Source organism: Rattus norvegicus, chromosome 2 (genome assembly GCF_036323735.1).
Source record: "Rattus norvegicus strain BN/NHsdMcwi chromosome 2, GRCr8, whole genome shotgun sequence".
In the NCBI taxonomy this organism is placed as follows: Eukaryota; Metazoa; Chordata; class Mammalia; order Rodentia; family Muridae; genus Rattus; species Rattus norvegicus.
This window is the reverse complement of record NC_086020.1, coordinates 178,575,096-178,591,297: the sequence shown is the minus strand read 5'-3', so window position 1 is coordinate 178,591,297 and position 16,202 is coordinate 178,575,096. Positions and strand designations below refer to the sequence as shown.

At 42.9% G+C, this 16,202-nt stretch overlaps 1 protein-coding gene across 6 annotated transcripts in view; it reads right to left on the bottom strand.

Moving 5' to 3' along the window:
* Pglyrp4 (peptidoglycan recognition protein 4) overlaps nucleotides 1-16,202 on the bottom strand; it is a 169,091-nt gene that overhangs the window by 78,031 nt on the left and 74,858 nt on the right. For 2 of the 6 annotated variants that reach the window (XM_063281821.1, XM_063281820.1), the window contains exons 9-11: nucleotides 13,919-14,120; nucleotides 10,894-11,012; nucleotides 8,618-9,809 (exon numbers count right to left, since the gene is read on the bottom strand). In XM_063281821.1, coding sequence (XP_063137891.1) covers nucleotides 9,631-9,809; nucleotides 10,894-11,012; nucleotides 13,919-14,120 — 500 coding nt within the window. In that variant the 3' untranslated portion in view covers nucleotides 8,618-9,630. Of the gene's footprint in view, nucleotides 1-2,230; nucleotides 8,076-8,617; nucleotides 9,810-10,893; nucleotides 11,013-13,918; nucleotides 14,121-16,202 lie in introns of those variants that run through there. The other 4 variants (XR_005500289.2, XM_063281822.1, XR_010063605.1 and 1 more) reach the window with 4 other exon arrangements.

The following is a 16,202-nucleotide window of genomic DNA, read 5'->3' as shown; positions in this document are numbered from 1 at the left end:
CTGTAATACTGCTTGAGTTCAGGGATAGTGATTCCCCCTGAAGTCCTTTCATTGTTGAGGATAGCTTTAGCTATCCTGGGTTTTTTGTTATTCCAGATGAATTTGCAAATTGTTCTGTCTAACTCTTTGAAGAATTGGGTTGGTATTTTTGAATTTCCTCTGAATCTGTTGTTATGTCTCCCTTTTCATTTCTGATTTTGTTAATTTGGACGCACTCTCTGTGTCCTCTCGTTAGTCTGGCTAAGGGTTTATCTATCTTGTTGATTTTCTCAAAGAACCAACTTTTGGTTCTGTTGATTCTTTCTATGGTCCTTTTTGTTTCTACTTGGTTGATTTCAGCTCTGAGTTTGATTATTTCCTGCCTTCTACTCCTCCTGGGTGTATTTGCTTCTTTTTGTTCTAGAGCTTTTAGGTGTGCTGTCAAGCTGCTGACATATGCTCTTTCCTGTTTCTTTCTGCAGGCACTCAGCGCTATGAGTTTTCCTCTTAGCACAGCTTTCATTGTGTCCCATAAGTTTGGGTATGTTGTACCTTCATTTTCATTAAATTCTAAAAAGTTTTTAATTTCTTTCTTTATTTCTTCCTTGACCAGGTTATCATTGAGTAGAGCATTGTTCAATTTCCAAGTATATGTGGACATTCTTCCTCGATTGTTATTGAAGACCAGTTTTAGGCCGTGGTGGTCCGATAGCACGCATGGGATTATTTCTATCTTTCTGTACCTGTTGAGGTCCGTTTTTTGACCAATTATATGGTCAATTTTGGAGAAAGTACCATGAGGAGCTGAGAAGAAGGTATATCCTTTTGCTTTAGGATAGAATGTTCTATAAATATCCGTTAAGTCCATTTGGCTCATGACTTCTCTTAGTCTGTCTACATCTCTGTTTAATTTCTGTTTCCATGATCTGTCCATTGATGAGAGTGGGGTGTTGAAATCTCCCACTATTATTGTGTGAGGTCCAATGTGTGTTTTGAGCTTTAGTAAGGTTTCTTTTACGTATGTAGGTGCCCTTGTATTTGGGGCATAGATATTTAGGATTGAGAGTTCATCTTGGTGGATTTTTCCTTTGATGAATATGTAGTGTCCTTCCTTATCTTTTTTGATGACTTCTAGTTGAAAATTGATTTTATTTGATATTAGAATGGCTACTCCAGCTTGCTTCTTCTGACCATTTGCTTGGAAAGTTGTTTTCCAGCCTTTCACTCTGAGGTAGTGTCTGTCTTTGTCTCTGAGGTGTGTTTCCTGTAGGCAGCAGAATGCAGGGTCCTCGTTGCGTATCCAGTTTGTTAATCTATGTCTTTTTATTGGGGAGTTGAGGCCATTGATATTGAGAGATATTAAGGAATAGTGATTATTGCTTCCCGTTATATTCATATTTGGATGTGAGGTTATGTTTGTGTGCTTTCATTCTCTTTGTTTTGTTGCCAAGACGATTAGTTTCTTGCTTCTTCTAGGGTATAGCTTGCCTCCTTATGTTGGGCTTTACCATTTATTATCCTTTGTAGTGCTGGATTTGTAGAAAGATATTGTGTAAATTTGGTTTTGTCATGGAATATCTTGGTTTCTCCATCTATGTTAATTGAGAGTTTTGCAGGATACAGTAACCTGGGCTGGCATTTGTGTTCTCTTAGGGTCTGTATGACATCAGTCCAGGATCTTCTGGCCTTCATAGTTTCTGGCGAGAAGTCTGGTGTGATTCTGATAGGTCTGCCTTTATATGTTACTTGACCTTTTTCCCTTACTGCTTTTAATATTCTTTCTTTATTTTGTGCATTTGGTGTTTTGACTATTATGTGACGGGAGGTGTTTCTTTTCTGGTCCAATCTATTTGGAGTTCTGTAGGCATCTTGTATGCCTATGGGTATCTCTTTTTTTAGGTTAGGGAAGTTTTCTTCTATGATTTTGTTGAAGATATTTACTGGTCCTTTGAGCTGGGAGTCTTCACTCTCTTCTATACCTATTATCCTTAGGTTTGATCTTCTCATTGAGTCCTGGATTTCCTGTATGTTTTGGACCAGTAGCTTTTTCCGCTTTACATTATCTTTGACAGTTGAGTCAATGATTTCTATGGAATCTTCTGCTCCTGAGATTCTCTCTTCCATCTCTTGAATTCTGTTGGTGAGGCTTGTATCTACAGCTCCTTGTCTCTTCTTTTGGTTTTCTATATCCAGGGTTGTTTCCATGTGTTCTTTCTTGATTGCTTCTATTTCCATTTTTAATTCCTTCAACTGTTTGATTGTGTTTTCCTGGAATTCTTTCAGGGATTTTTGCGATTCCTCTCTGTAGGCTTCTACTTGTTTATTAATGTTTTCCTGTGTTTCCCTAAGTGTGTTCATGTCTTTCTTGAAGTCCTCCAGCATCATGATCAAATATGATTTTGAAACCAGATCTTGCTTTTCTGGTGTGTCTGGACATTCCATGTTCGCTTTGGTGGGAGAATTGGGCTCCGATGATGGCATGTAGTCTTGGTTTCTGTTGCTTGGGTTCCTGCGCCCGCCTCTCGCCATCAGATTATCTCTAGTGTTACTTTGTTCTGCTATTTCTGACAGTGGCCAGACTGTCCCATAAGCCTGTGTGTCAGGAGTGCTGCAGACCTGTTTTCCTCTCTTTCAGTCAGTTATGGGGACAGAGTGTTCTGCTTTCGGGAGTGTAGTTTTTCCTCTCTACAGGTCTTCAGCTGTTCCTGTGGGCCTGTGTCTTGAGTTCACCAGGCAGCTTTCTTGCAGCAGACAAGTTGGTCTTACCTGTGGTCCCGAGGCTCAAGTTTGCTCGCGGGGTGCTGCCCAAGGGCTCTCTGCGGCGGCAGCAACCAGGAAGACCTGTGCCGCCCCTTCCGGGAGCTTCAGTGCACCAGGGTTCCAGATGGCCTTTGGTGTTTTCCTCTGGCGTCCGAGATGTATGTACAGAGAGCAGTCTCTTCTGGTTTCCCAGGCTTGTCTGCCTCTCTGAAGGTTCAGCTCTCCCTCCCACGGGATTTGGGTGCAGAGAACTGTTTATCCGGTCTGTTTCCCTCAGGTTCCGGTGGTGTCTCAGGCAGGGGTCCTGCCGCTCCTGGGCCCTCCCCCACGGGAGCCCAGAGGCCTTATACAGTTTCCTCTTGGGCCAGGGATGTGGGCAGGGGTGGGCAGTGTTGGTGGTCTCTTCCGCTCTGCAGCCTCAGGAGTGCCCACCTGATCAGGCGGTGAGGTGTCTTTCCCACAGGGTCCGGGAGCAGAGAGCTGCTGCGGGCCCGGGATCCGCGGGCGTGGGACCTCCGGCAAACACAGGACGTGCCCGGTCCTAGATGAACTCTGCCTCTGTGTGCCCCGATCTCACCAGGCAGCTCTCTTGCAGCAGACAAGTTGGTCTTACCTGTGGTCCCGAGGCTCAAGTTTGCTCGCGGGGTGCTGCCCACGGGCTCTCTGCGGTGGCAGCAACCAGGAAGACCTGTGCCATCCCCGAGGGTACAGTCTTGGCAAGACCAATGGCTTCCCCTTCCACTGGTGCTCTTACTAGGATATTCATTGCTACCTATGAGGTTGGAGCCCAGGGTCAGTCCACGTATAGTCTTTGGGTAGTGGCTTAGTCCCTGGAAGCTCTGGTAGAATGGCATTGCTGTTCATATGGGGTCTCAAGCCCCTTCAAGCTCTTTCAGACCTTTCTCTGATTCCTTCACTGGGGGATCCGTTCTCAGTTCAGTGGTTTAATGATGGCATTCACCTATGTATTTGCTGTATTCTGGGTGTGTCTCTCAGGAGAGATCTACATCCGGTTCCTGTCGGCCTGCACTTCTTTGCTTCATCAATCTTATCTAGTTTGGTGGCTGTATATGTATGGGCCACATGTGGGGTAGGCTCTAAATGGGTGTTCCTTCTACCTCTGTTCTAAACTTTGCCTCCTTATTCCCTCCCAAGGATATTCTTGTTCCCCTTTTAAAGAAGGAGTGAAGCATTTGCATTTTGGTCATCCTTCTTGAGTTTCATGTGTTCTGTGCATCTAGGGAAATTCAAGCATTTGGGCTAATAGCCATTTATCAATGAGTGAATACCACATGTGTTTTTCTGATTGGGTTACCTCACTCAGGATGATATTTTCCAGTTCCATCCATTTGCCTATGAATTTCATAAAATCATTGTTTTTGATAGCTGAGTAGTATTCCATTGTGTAGATGTACCACATTTTCTGTATCCATTCCTCTGTTGAAGGGCATCTGGGTTCTTTCCAGCTTCTGGCTATTATAAATAAGGCTTCTATGAACATAGTGGACCATGTGTCTTTGTTATATGTTAGGGCATCTTTTAGGTATATGCCCAAGAGAGGTATAGCTGGGTCCTCAGGTAGTTCAATGTCCAATTTTCTGAGGAACCTCCAGACTGATTCCCAGAATGGTTGTACCAGTTTGCAGTCCCACCAGCAATGGAGGAGTGTTCCTCTTTCTCCACATCCTTGCCAGGATTAGCTGTCACCTGAGTTTTTGATCTTAGCCATTCCGACTGGTGTGAGGTGGAATCTCAGGGTTGTTTTGATTTGCATTTCCCAACTAAGGATGTTGAACATTTCTTTAGGTGTTTCTCAGCCATTCGGCATTCCTCAGCTGTGAATTCTTTGTTTAGCTCTAAACCCCAGTTTTTAATAGGGTTATTTTTCTCCCTGCACTCTAACTTCTTAAGTTCATTTTATATTTTGGATATAAGCCCTCTACCAGTTGTAAGATTGATAAAGATGTTTTCCCAATCTGTTGGATGCCATTTTGTCCTAACGACAGTGTCCTTTGCCTTACAGAAGATTTGCAGTTTTATGAGATCGGATTTGTCAATTCTCGATCTTAGAGCATAAGCCATTGGTGTTTTGTTCAGGAAATTTTCTCCAGTCTGGTTAAGGGTTTATCTATCTTGTTGACTTTCTCAAAGAACCAACTTTTGGTTCTGTTGATTCTTTGTATAGTCCTTTTTGTTTCTACTTGCTTGATTTCAGTCTGAGTTTGATTATTTCCTGCCTTCTACTCCTCCTGGTTATATTTGTTTCTTTTTGTTCTAGAGCTTTTAGATGTGCTGTCAAACTGCTGATATATGTTCTCTCCTGTTTCTTTCTGCTGGCACTCAGAGATATGAGTTTTCCTCTTAGCACAGCTTTCATTGTGTCCCATAAGTTTGGGTATGTTGTACCTTTATTTTCATTAAATTCTAAGAAGCCTTTAATTTCTTTCTTTATTTCTTCCTTGACCAGGTTATCACTGAGTAGAGCATTGTTCAACTTCCATGTATATGTGGGTGTTCTTCCCTTACTGTTATTGAAGACCAGCTTTAGCCCATGGTGGTCTGATAGGACACATGGGATTATTTCTATCTTTCTGTATCTGTTGAGGCCTGTTTTATGACCAATTATATGTTAATGTTGGAGAAAGTACCATAAGGTGGTGAGAAGAAGGTATATCCTTTTGTTTTAGGATAGAATGTTCTATAAATATCTATATCTTATAAATATCTTATCTATAAATATCTATATACTTATATCAAATATAAGTCCATTTGGCTCATGACTTCTCTTAGTCTGTCTATGTCTCTGTTTAATTTCTGTTTCCATGATCTGTCCATTGATGAGAGTTGGGTGTTGAAATATCCTACTATTATTGTGTGAGGTGCAATGTTTGCTTTGAGCTTTAGTAAGGTTTCTTTTATGTATGTAGGTACTCTTGTATTTGGAGCATAGATATTTAAGATTGAGAGTTCATCTTGGTGGATTTTTCCTTTGATGAATATGAACTGTCCTTCCTTATCTTTTTTGATGACCTTTGGTTGAAAATCGATTTTATTCGATATTAGAATGGCTACCCCAGCTTGCTTCTTCAGATCATTTGCTTGGAAAGTTGTTTTCTAGACTTTCACTCTGAAGTAGTGTCTGTCTTTATCTCTGAGGTGTGTTTCCTGTAGGCAGCAGAATGCAGGGTCCTCATTGCGTATCCAGTTTGTTAATTTATGTCTTTTTATTGGGGAGTTGAGTCCATTGATGTTGAGAGGTATTAAGGAATAGTGATTGTTGCTTCCTGTTATATTTGTATTTGGATGTGAGATTATGTTTGTGTGCTTTTCTTCTCTTTGTTTTGTTGCCAAGACGTTTAGTTTCTTGCTTTTTCTAGGGTGTATCTTGCCTCCTTATGTTGGGCTTTACCATTTATTATCCTTTGTAGAGATGGATTTGTAGAAAGATATTGTGTAAATTTGGGTTTGTCATGGAATATCTTGGTTTTTCCATCTATGTTAATTCAGAGCTTTGCTGGATACAGTATCCTTGGCTGGCATTTGTGTTCTCTTAGGGTCTGTATGACATCTGTCCAGGATCTTCTGGCTTTCATAGTCTCTGATGAGAAGTCTGGTGTGATTCTGATTGGTCTCCCTTCATATGTTACTTGACCTTTTCCCCTTACTCCTTTTAATATTCTTTCTTTGTTTTGTGCATTTGGTGTTTTGACTATTATGTGATGGGAGGATTTTCTTTTCTGGTCCAATCTATTTGGAGTTTTGTAGGCTTCTTGTATGTTTATGGGCATTTCTTTCTTTGGGTTAGGGAAGTTTTCTTCTATGATTTTGTTGAAGATACTTACTGGTCCTTTGAGCTGGGAGTCTTCACTCTCTTCTATACCTATTATCCTTAGGTTTGATCTTCTCTTTGAGTCCTAGATTTCCTGTATGTTTTGGACCAGTAGCTTTTTCCGTTTTACATTATCTTTGACAGTTGTGTCGATGATTTCTATGGAATCTTCTGCTCCTGAGATTCTCTCTTCTATCTCTTGTATTCTGTTGGTGATGCTTGTATCTACGGTTCCTTGTCTCTTCCTTTGGTTTTCTATATCCAGGGTTGTTTCCCTTTGTATTTTCTTTATTGCTTCTATTTCCATTTTTAATTCCTTCACCTGTTTGTTTGTGTTTTCCTGGAAGTCTTTCAGGGATTTTTGTGGTTCTTCTCTATAGGCTTCTACTTGTTTACTTATGTTTTCTTGCATTTCTCTAAGTGAGTTCTTCATGTCTTTCTTGAAGTCCTCCATCATCATGATCAAATGTGATTTTAAATCTAGATCTTGCTTTTCTGGTGTATGTGCATATTCAGTGTTTGCCTTAGTGGGAGACTTGGGCTCCAATGATGCCATGTAGTCTTGGTTTCTGTTGCTTGGGTTCCTGCGCTTGCCTCTCACCATCAGGTTGTCTCTGGTGTTATTTTGTTCTGCTATTTCTGACAGTGGCTAGACCTTCCTATAGGCCTGTGTGTCACAAGTGCTGTAGACCTGTTTTCCTGTTTTCTTTCAGCCAGTTATGAGAACAGTGTGTTCTGCTTTCAGGCGTGTAGTCTTTCCTGTCTACTGGTCTTCAGCTGTTTCTGTGGGTGTGTGTCCTGAGTCCACCAGGCAGGTCGCTTGGAGCAGAAAAGTTGTTCTTACCTGTGGTCCTGCAGCTGAAGTTGCTCCTGGGGGACTGCTTTTGAGCTCTCCATGAGGGCAGCAACCAGGAGGGCCTGTGCTGCCTTTTCCTGGGGCCCCCGTGCACCAGGGTCCCAGATGGTGTTAGGTGTTAGGTGTTTTCCTCTGGAGTCAGAAATGTGGGCAGAGTGTAGTCTCTTCTGGCTTCCCAGGCATGTCTGCCCCTCTGAATATTTAGCTCTCCCTCCCATGGGATTTGGGTGCAGGGAGCTGTTGACCGGGTCCCTTCAGGTCTGGGCCAGGAATGATTGTTAAATAGCATAAAATCATTTAGTCCTATAATTACTTCTTGTGTAGATCAGGGAAGGATGTAGAGAAATGGAGACTGTGTAGAGGAGAGGAAAGAAGACTAGCTCTAGTCACTGAAAGGTGGGAAACAATGGGAGTCTTGCCTCTTGCTGCTCCAAGAACAGCATCACTTCATATGCACTAAGGGAGCCTAGACAGCTCTATGAATATGCAGAAGCTCAGTATATTCTTTGCGTTACTCACCTCCTTCAAGAGATCAGAGGAGAAATTGAAATACACGAACATGTCCTCAATAGCCATCGTGGAGGATCTGTGGTTTGCAGGACCCCTTGGAGAAAGAGTATCTGGGAGGCTCTGGCCTGCATCCAGGTCATCCTATTGAAAGAAACAAGAAGAAACTCCCAACTTGTCCATGCTTCTCTGCCACTGTGGAACAGAGAGAACCTCTCCACTCTTTACACAGATGATCAGATAACAAAACACAAGAAGATGAAGGACACTGAGTGCTTTAAAAGGCAAAAATCTTTTGCTCTAAAGTGTAAGAGCTTTAAGCCAAGGAATGTAGTTTAGTGTGTAGCTTGTATGAGGCTTTAGGTTCAGTTCCCAGGAAAAGAAAAAATAATAATAACAGGATGGTTGGGGGATAGAAAGAGTGTTCTTTTTTCTGTTTTTTTTTTATTGAATATTATGTTATTTACATTTCAAATGTTATCCCCTTCCCAGTTTCCCATCCATAAACCCCCTATCCCTTCCTCCCTCCCCACCCTGAATTCCCCTACCCTGGGGGCATCCAGCCTTGGCAGGACTAAGAGCTTCTCCTCCCATTGGTGCCCAACAAGCCATATACAACTGGAGCCATGGGTACTCAAGAAAGACAGTTCTTAATATTTCTTTTTACTAAAATAAGAGCAACAAACTCATATAAAACAAGGTAAAACTTTATTTTATCAAAACTTTAACAAGACAATCTCTACATATATTCCTTTTATTTGTCTTTCCTCTTACCCTTCCATTTTTCAGAGCACCATGGACAAAAATAAGGCTCCATGTGCTTACAACAAATGATGAAAGTAGGGAGGGTTTCAGAGCCAGCAGAAGCCATCAGGCAAAGACAGGCCATAGTACTAGGCAGCAAGTGTTGGCGTCTGCCTTCCTATTGGAGGAGCATATGGTCCTGGCACTCAGGTTGCTCTATGGATACAATGGCACAGGACTTCAGAGACATGGCATCTGTTATGGACAAGTCATCAAAGTCATCTGTGGACCTCTGACCAAGAAGTAGCAATGCTGAGAATAACAGCAGGATGGGACACTGGACAGCAAGGTTTCCACAGAGGGGTGATAGCAAACTTTTGGGAAAGGTCTGGGGTCTTTAACTTGTTCCTCCATTTCTTCAACAAACATCTATAATATCTACTAACATTTAAACACAGGTTGAGAGTTGACACAGGCTACCTAGTGGTAAAGAAAATTCTGCTGCTGTCCTGGAAAAACTCACAATCCAGAAGAAAACTTACATGTTTCCAAGGGAGCATTCACATATGCACAAGTGGATGTATAAGCAGAGGAGGGGAGGGCACTCTCCCTGGGCCATGGATGAGCACTGGAAACTATCAAACAAACCATAGATACCAGGCAGAGGGGCAGACAACTAAGGAAGGAGGTATGACAAGAACCAACCCATTACCTCACCTGGCTGAGCAGACAAGTACCCAGGAGAGAAGAGGCTTGACTCAGACTCAAGGGACTATAAATGTAAAACTTGGGGGACACTGGTAGAAGTCACCAAGAGAAGACAAGGTCATCCAAACTGGGGAAATGAACAAGGTAAAGTTTTTTAAATGAGAGGACAGAGATACTAATCCAAGGTGAGAGGTAAAGACAGACACACAGCAGCAGGAACATCCTCAAATAGGGCTAAACACTTCCCTCAGTGCTTGAAATGGGGCCACGTCTTGATAATGTTGTACAATGCCTGCCCAGGGGACAGAGTATTGGACACATCACTGTGGCCCATTAGCAGGTAGTTGGGAGTCAGGTACCCCTTGACCACAGCACACTGGATCAAGTCCTGGGCTGCCTGCAGTGCAGCTGCATTGGGTGAGGAACCTGCAAAACACAGCCAAACCACTGATTATAAAATCCCAGGGTGGCCAAAGCAGGACAGAATATGTTCCAAAACCCATCCAGTCTACCACTAAAATAGCATATGTGATTTTTGGCAGGCACTCTATATATAGACAGAACAGCAGATCAAGATTTTACATGTCTCAATCCCAAAGTCTTTCTGACTCTAAATTTCTGGAAATATACAGTTCTGAAAAACTCTAAATGTTTTCCTACAGTGAAAATTTGTCCTGATAGTTCTCCATTGGGAATATTTTAGTACCCTAAGGACCATTTGGCAATGCCTAGAGATTTATTTGATTGACAAAAGTGGGAGAAGAAAGGACACTTTCATTGTCAAGTTGGGAGAAGGCAACGACCTGACCAACCAAACTTCAAAGTACAGATCTGTGACAATGAGTTATCTCACCCAGAATGTCATGAGTAGGAAGATTTACAGACTTTCCCAATAGAGCCTCTCTGCACTGGCCCTTAGCCTTTATCTAGGGTTCATCTTCCAACCAACCAGAAATGTATGCAATAACAGTACCTTACCTCTCCAGAGTCTCAAAACAATAATGTAGCTCTAGTCAGAAGCTCTGAGTAAATAAATACTTTCAGTGCAGTCAAGGCAAATCCCTGCCTTGGTGTATAAGACTAAGTGATCTTGCATTGTTACCATGAGAACAAAAATAGGATAGGTTACAAAGGGGAACTGAAATTATTCACAATAACATTGTCCTTTGCTTCACCCATTCATTGTAGCAGAAAGGGGGGGAGGGGAGATGAGGAGGAGGAAGAGAGAGAGGGAGAGTGGATGAGATAGAGAATAATAAAAAGAGGGGGAAGGACAAAGAGAGGAAGGGAGATTAAAGATTTGTCTGTGTGTGAAAAAAGTGACTATAGAGTACCTACCCTCTTGGATCTGAAGGTCACTTTCAACCACACTCATCTTAGATAAATGTAAATATAAAGCTTCAGCATATGATGCTTTAAACAATGTCTGAGCCTGATGTCTTTTCTGTCCAAATCGGACACTTTCCTCAAAAGTGGCACAAGGATCACAACTACCCAAAGCTTCCCTTACCTGTGAAGATACCCATGAAGGCGATACTCAAAGCAATGTCATTGTACCCATCAGTTTTAGAGCCTTGGTTATTCCAGCCCACGCCTTCATAAACACCACCATCCTGGCCCACAAGGAAGCTGGAGAAGCAGAAGAGAGATAGAGATTAACATGAAAGAGAGATACTCTGGGACTGACATTTACCTTCCTTCATCAGTTCACTCTTTTTTATTTTTTTACTCAACTAAGCACCAAGTTAAGAACCAGTAAGAGAGAGTCATTGTGAGTTGTATGCTAGTGAAAACATCTGGAGAAATGGGGCTCTAGAAGAACCCAGAATTAAAACATTTGCTGATCTCTTCAGAAGTAAATTGCCACAGTAGTTGCTGTTAGAATATAAATGTCTGGGGTTGGGGATTTAGCTCAGTGGTAGAGCGCTTGCCTAGGAAGCGCAAGGCCCTGGGTTCGGTCCCCAGCTCCGAAAAAAAAGAACCAAAAAAAAAAAAAAGAATATAAATGACTTACCAACTGACTCCCTAATTTCCCAAATATCTAACCATCATTTCCCTGCCAACCCCTCTTCCTTCTCCAGTCATCGTCTTCCCTTAAAGTCCACTGCATAATGGTCCACTCACCCTCTGGCAGATCCATCTCGGTATCTCAACCTCCTCATGTTTGTGTTCCTTGGGGTGCTCCCCTGCCCCTCTTCTTTCTTACTCTACATACTGGCGCAGAACTAACCTATCTATTTCCTCAGCTTCTTCACCATCCATGAAAGTGCACAACTCACATTTGGAGTCACTTCCCACCTTTTCTGGGGTAGCATTGGAGAGAAAAATCACCATCCACTGGCCCCAAACTCAGGCCTTAGCCCACTCACTTCATCTACTTGCCAGCCAAGACTTGTCACCAGTGTCTCCCAGCCACCTTTCTGGCATAGTTTTATGCCATAGTCACTAACCACTCACTTTCATGAGCTCTTAAATGCCCCCACTTCTCCCTGTGACATCTGTACCCTCTTAGCTCTATAAACATCTTGCCTTGTCTGGATTACCACAAATCTTAAACTCTCATTACCCTCACCATTCTGTTTCCAAAGCTTCGTACAAGGTGCCTTTCTCAAATACAAATCATGTAAAATCTTGCTCTTAGTCCTTTGTGCAGAATCTAAACTCCCAGTTAAAATACACCATCTTCAGAACATTGCTCTTTGCTTCCCAGCCTCAACTCTCACCAACACCCAATGTTGGCATTTATGTGATCATAATCAGTCTCTCGGATCCTCAAAAATCCTAGTCTTACCCTAGAATTCAGGCCTTCACCTATATTTGAAGCACTCTTGCTGCTTCCTCCTCTGATTTGTTCCCACTCCCTCCTGGGTTCCCAGCTAGTGAGTTTCTCCTCTGAGAAATGAGTCCTTCAGTGCTCTTCCTGCCTTCCTGCTCATCCCTCATATGTCCTTCATAACAGCACTTAATTCACCTTATTGAGACTAGTGTTGTAAGTTGTTTTTCTCACTCACTGAAGTCTGAATGCCAGGAGGGTAGGAGCCACCTGTTATTCCTGTTCCAAAGTACACCCTCATGCTGTGATGTATGAGAGTGTTTCCTGAGTTCAGACCCTTTCAAGAATATCAATAGGACACACAATATAAATCAGGAGCTGAGAAAACAGTAACTAGAGCCTGAGTAGGTAACTTCATCCTCAGTTGAAAAAAGATTTCTAAAGTTGTATTTAATATTCACATCTCCATTGCAGACTTACTAATCATTTGATAAGTCCTGATACACAATTAGTGGTGATATTTCCTCCCATATTTAAAGAGCTTCACTAAAGAAGATCAGTCATCTTAGAAGAATATATCAAATGCAACTGAGGCAGGCACATTGCACACAAGTGCCTGGTGGGAATAGTCAAGACTAAATACATCTCCAGAAGCTAATCCATGAATGTCCCCAGAGTAGCGGCTCTTTCTATTAACACATATAAACACACCATATGAGTTATCAGTGGCTTGTCCTTAGGCTTCAAGTTTAGTTTGTTTGTAATGGGAATTGAGCTGAGCTGTTCTTGTGTCTTAGCTGCAAGCTCTGGGTACATACTCCAGTGTTTTTGACTGTTTAGTGAAACATTTTTGTTTTCTATGTGGACCAGTCTCAAGTTACTGTCTTTTAGTGTAAGTAACTAACAACACTTTTAAAAGATTTATTTTATGTATATGAGTACACTATAGCTGTCTTCAGACACACCAAAAGAGTGCATCTGATCCCATTACAGATGGTGGTAAGCTACCATGTGGTTGCTGGGAATTGAGCTCAGGACCTCTGGGATAGCAGTCAGTGCTCTTAACTATAGAGCCATTTCTCCAGCCCCTGATGTAAGTGTTCTTAACCAATAAAACCCAATCTTAAATTTTTGATATTCATTTAGATTATATTATGTGAAAATGAAGAGAGTAAGGAAAGAAACAGGGTAGAAGGAGAAAAGGGAAGTGGTAGAAGAGACAGACAGACACAGAGAGAGGATAAGGACTAGGTAACACATTCTTCGTTATGAAATCAAAGACCTTGGTGCTATGAAATTATCAAAGATTTATCCAGTCTCTCTGAGTAGAAAGACTCTCCCTCTGAGTGTTCTTAGTCTTAGATATGCCACAATAATACCAGAAGGAGCAATCCAAGCAGAGGGCATCACCTGAGTCACAGTGTAATGAGAGGCATTGGACTTGGTTAGTCTCCTCTACAGGTTCCACTATCTTGCACGCTGTACCTTCCTCTAAATATTTCTTCAGAAGCCTTAGTAACTATAATGTCCATAAACTGCCTTTAACAGGTGCATATTTTAAGGATATGCTTGGGGCTATGACTACCCCTTATCTGTCTCCTAAATAAGAACATCCTGGATTGGGTAAGAAGCCAATGTATAAGTACATATAGATCTCTCATATGGTCAGTAATCTATTAAAAAATAATCTGCTTTTCCCTCCTATTGAGAGATTTCTATTTTCCCATTGAAGGAAAAAAGACCCTGCTTTGGGAATACTTACTTATACCCAATGTCACATGCGTTTAGCCTGTCCATGAAGAAGGACTGGAGATCTTGGATCAGCAGGCGGCACTCATCAGGCTGACTGCATGTTCTTCCAGCAGTGTGAAGGATGATGGCATACTTTGCAGGCAGAGTCATCTTGAAGCAGTGGGACTCTCTTGCCCCCCAGGCAGACCGTGGAACTATGTGGGGACAAGCTGCTGCAGGGTAAAACAACAAAAGCAACAAAACATAGAGGATTCATTTTACCACCCCATGCCTACCACATGACATGCTGTAACCCTCTGGTTGTTGAGAGTTGCCAACTACCCTCAAACCTCTTCCCAATCCTGACTGTGGTACTATGGAATATACTGATCCAAGCAGCAAACACAGAAGCTTTATTATGGAAACCTGTTTGATAGACATTTAAAACCAATAAGAGTCTGCTTGTACAAAGCAATATTAAATATGGAGAGATGACAGCAGTCTCAAAGAAGTGGTCAAACTGATTCAGGGCTCATGACAATGAGGACAAGTTTCTTCAAATGTTATTAAGCCCAAGAAAAGGCCAATAGCTTCAGGAAAACCCTGTCTAGGCCTCTCCTGTTCCGTGGTGTGGGTGTGTGTGGGTGTGTGTGTGTGTGTGTGTGTGTGTGTGTGTGTGTTTGTGTGTGTGTGTGGTGAGGAATGCTGAGACTTTAAGACTAGCTGAGACATTCTCCAACTTGTTGAACTACCTGCAAATTGTGCAATAAGCTCCACATTTGAGAGTGGCCACCCAGACTGGGGTGGGCTTTTGGTGATGGGCTCTTTCATAAGTAACCCCCCGCCCATGATCCTGTAATTAACCCCCAAACACTCATTGGTTCAGAGAGAGGGGGAGGGAGGGAGAAAGAAAGAAAGAGAAGGTGGGAGGGAGAGAGAAAATAAAGGTGAGGGAGGGAGGGAGGAAGGAAGGGAGGGACGGAGGGTGGAGGGAAGGAAGGAAGGAAGGAAGGAAGAAAGGAAGGAAGGAAGGAAGGAAGGAAGGAAGGAAGGAAGGAAGGAAGGGGACAAAGAAGGAAGTTTTGTTTGGCTTTGGGCTGGAAGGATAGTTCAGTGACCAAGAGCACTTGTAGCTCTTGCAGAGGGCCTGCGTTTGACTTCTAGTGTTCACATGACAGCTCACAATTATCTGTAATTCCAGTTCCAGGGGATCTAATGCCATCCTCTGGCTTCCATGGGCATCAGGTTCATACATAGTACACAATATATGTGTGTAAGCAAAACACTCACACATAAACAATAAAACAAATGAATCTAATAACTCATTGCTTTTAGTGTAGTCACTGCTTGTTCACCTAAAACAACATCTAACTTGTCTGAATTCTTTTAGTTCCTCCTTTAATGTCAGAGTGACAATGTCAAGTTTCTGTTATTGTCTGTATTTATAAATGTGAAGTTGTAAAGGCAGCACAGGCCCTCCTAGTTGCCGCCCTCACGGAGAGCTCAAAAAGCAACACCCACGAGCAAACTTGAGCTGCGGGACCGCAGGAAAGACCAACTTCTCTGCTCCAAGTGACCTGACTGGTGGCCTCAGAACACACAGAGGCAAAATTCCTCTGGGACCGGACATTTCCGGTTTTTAGCTGGATTCCCAACCTCGCTGATCCCCACCTGCAGCTAGCTCACGGCTCACAAACCCCGAGGGAGAGAGAGTTCACTGCCCGGACAGGTGGGCAAACCTGAGACTGCAGAGCGGAAGAGACCACCAATACTGCCCACCCCTGCCCACATCCCTGGCCCAAGAGGAAATTGTATACGGCCTCTGGGAACCAGAAGATAGGGGCACTGGAGCTGCAGGTCCCTGGTGCTCCAGATACCACCAGAACCTGAAGGGATCGGATGAAGAGTTCTCTGCACCCAAATCCCATGGGAGGGAGAGGTAAACCTTCAGAGAGGCAGACACACCTAGGAACCCAGAAGAGACTACACTCTGCCCACATTTCTGACTACAGAGGAAAACACCTAACACCATCTGGGACCCCTGTGCACGGGGGTTCCCAGAAAAGGCAGCGCAGGCCCTCCTGTCTGCTGCCCTCACAGACAGCTCATAAGCAACACCACACAAGCAAACTTGAGCCTCGGGACCACTGGTAAGACCAACTATTCTGCTACAAGCAACCTGCCTGGTGAACTCAGGACACAGGCCACAGGACCAGCTGAAGACCTGTAGACAGGAAAAACTACACGCCTGAAAACAGAACACTCTATTCCCATAACTGGCTGAAAGAAAACAGAAAAACAGGTCTACAGCACTC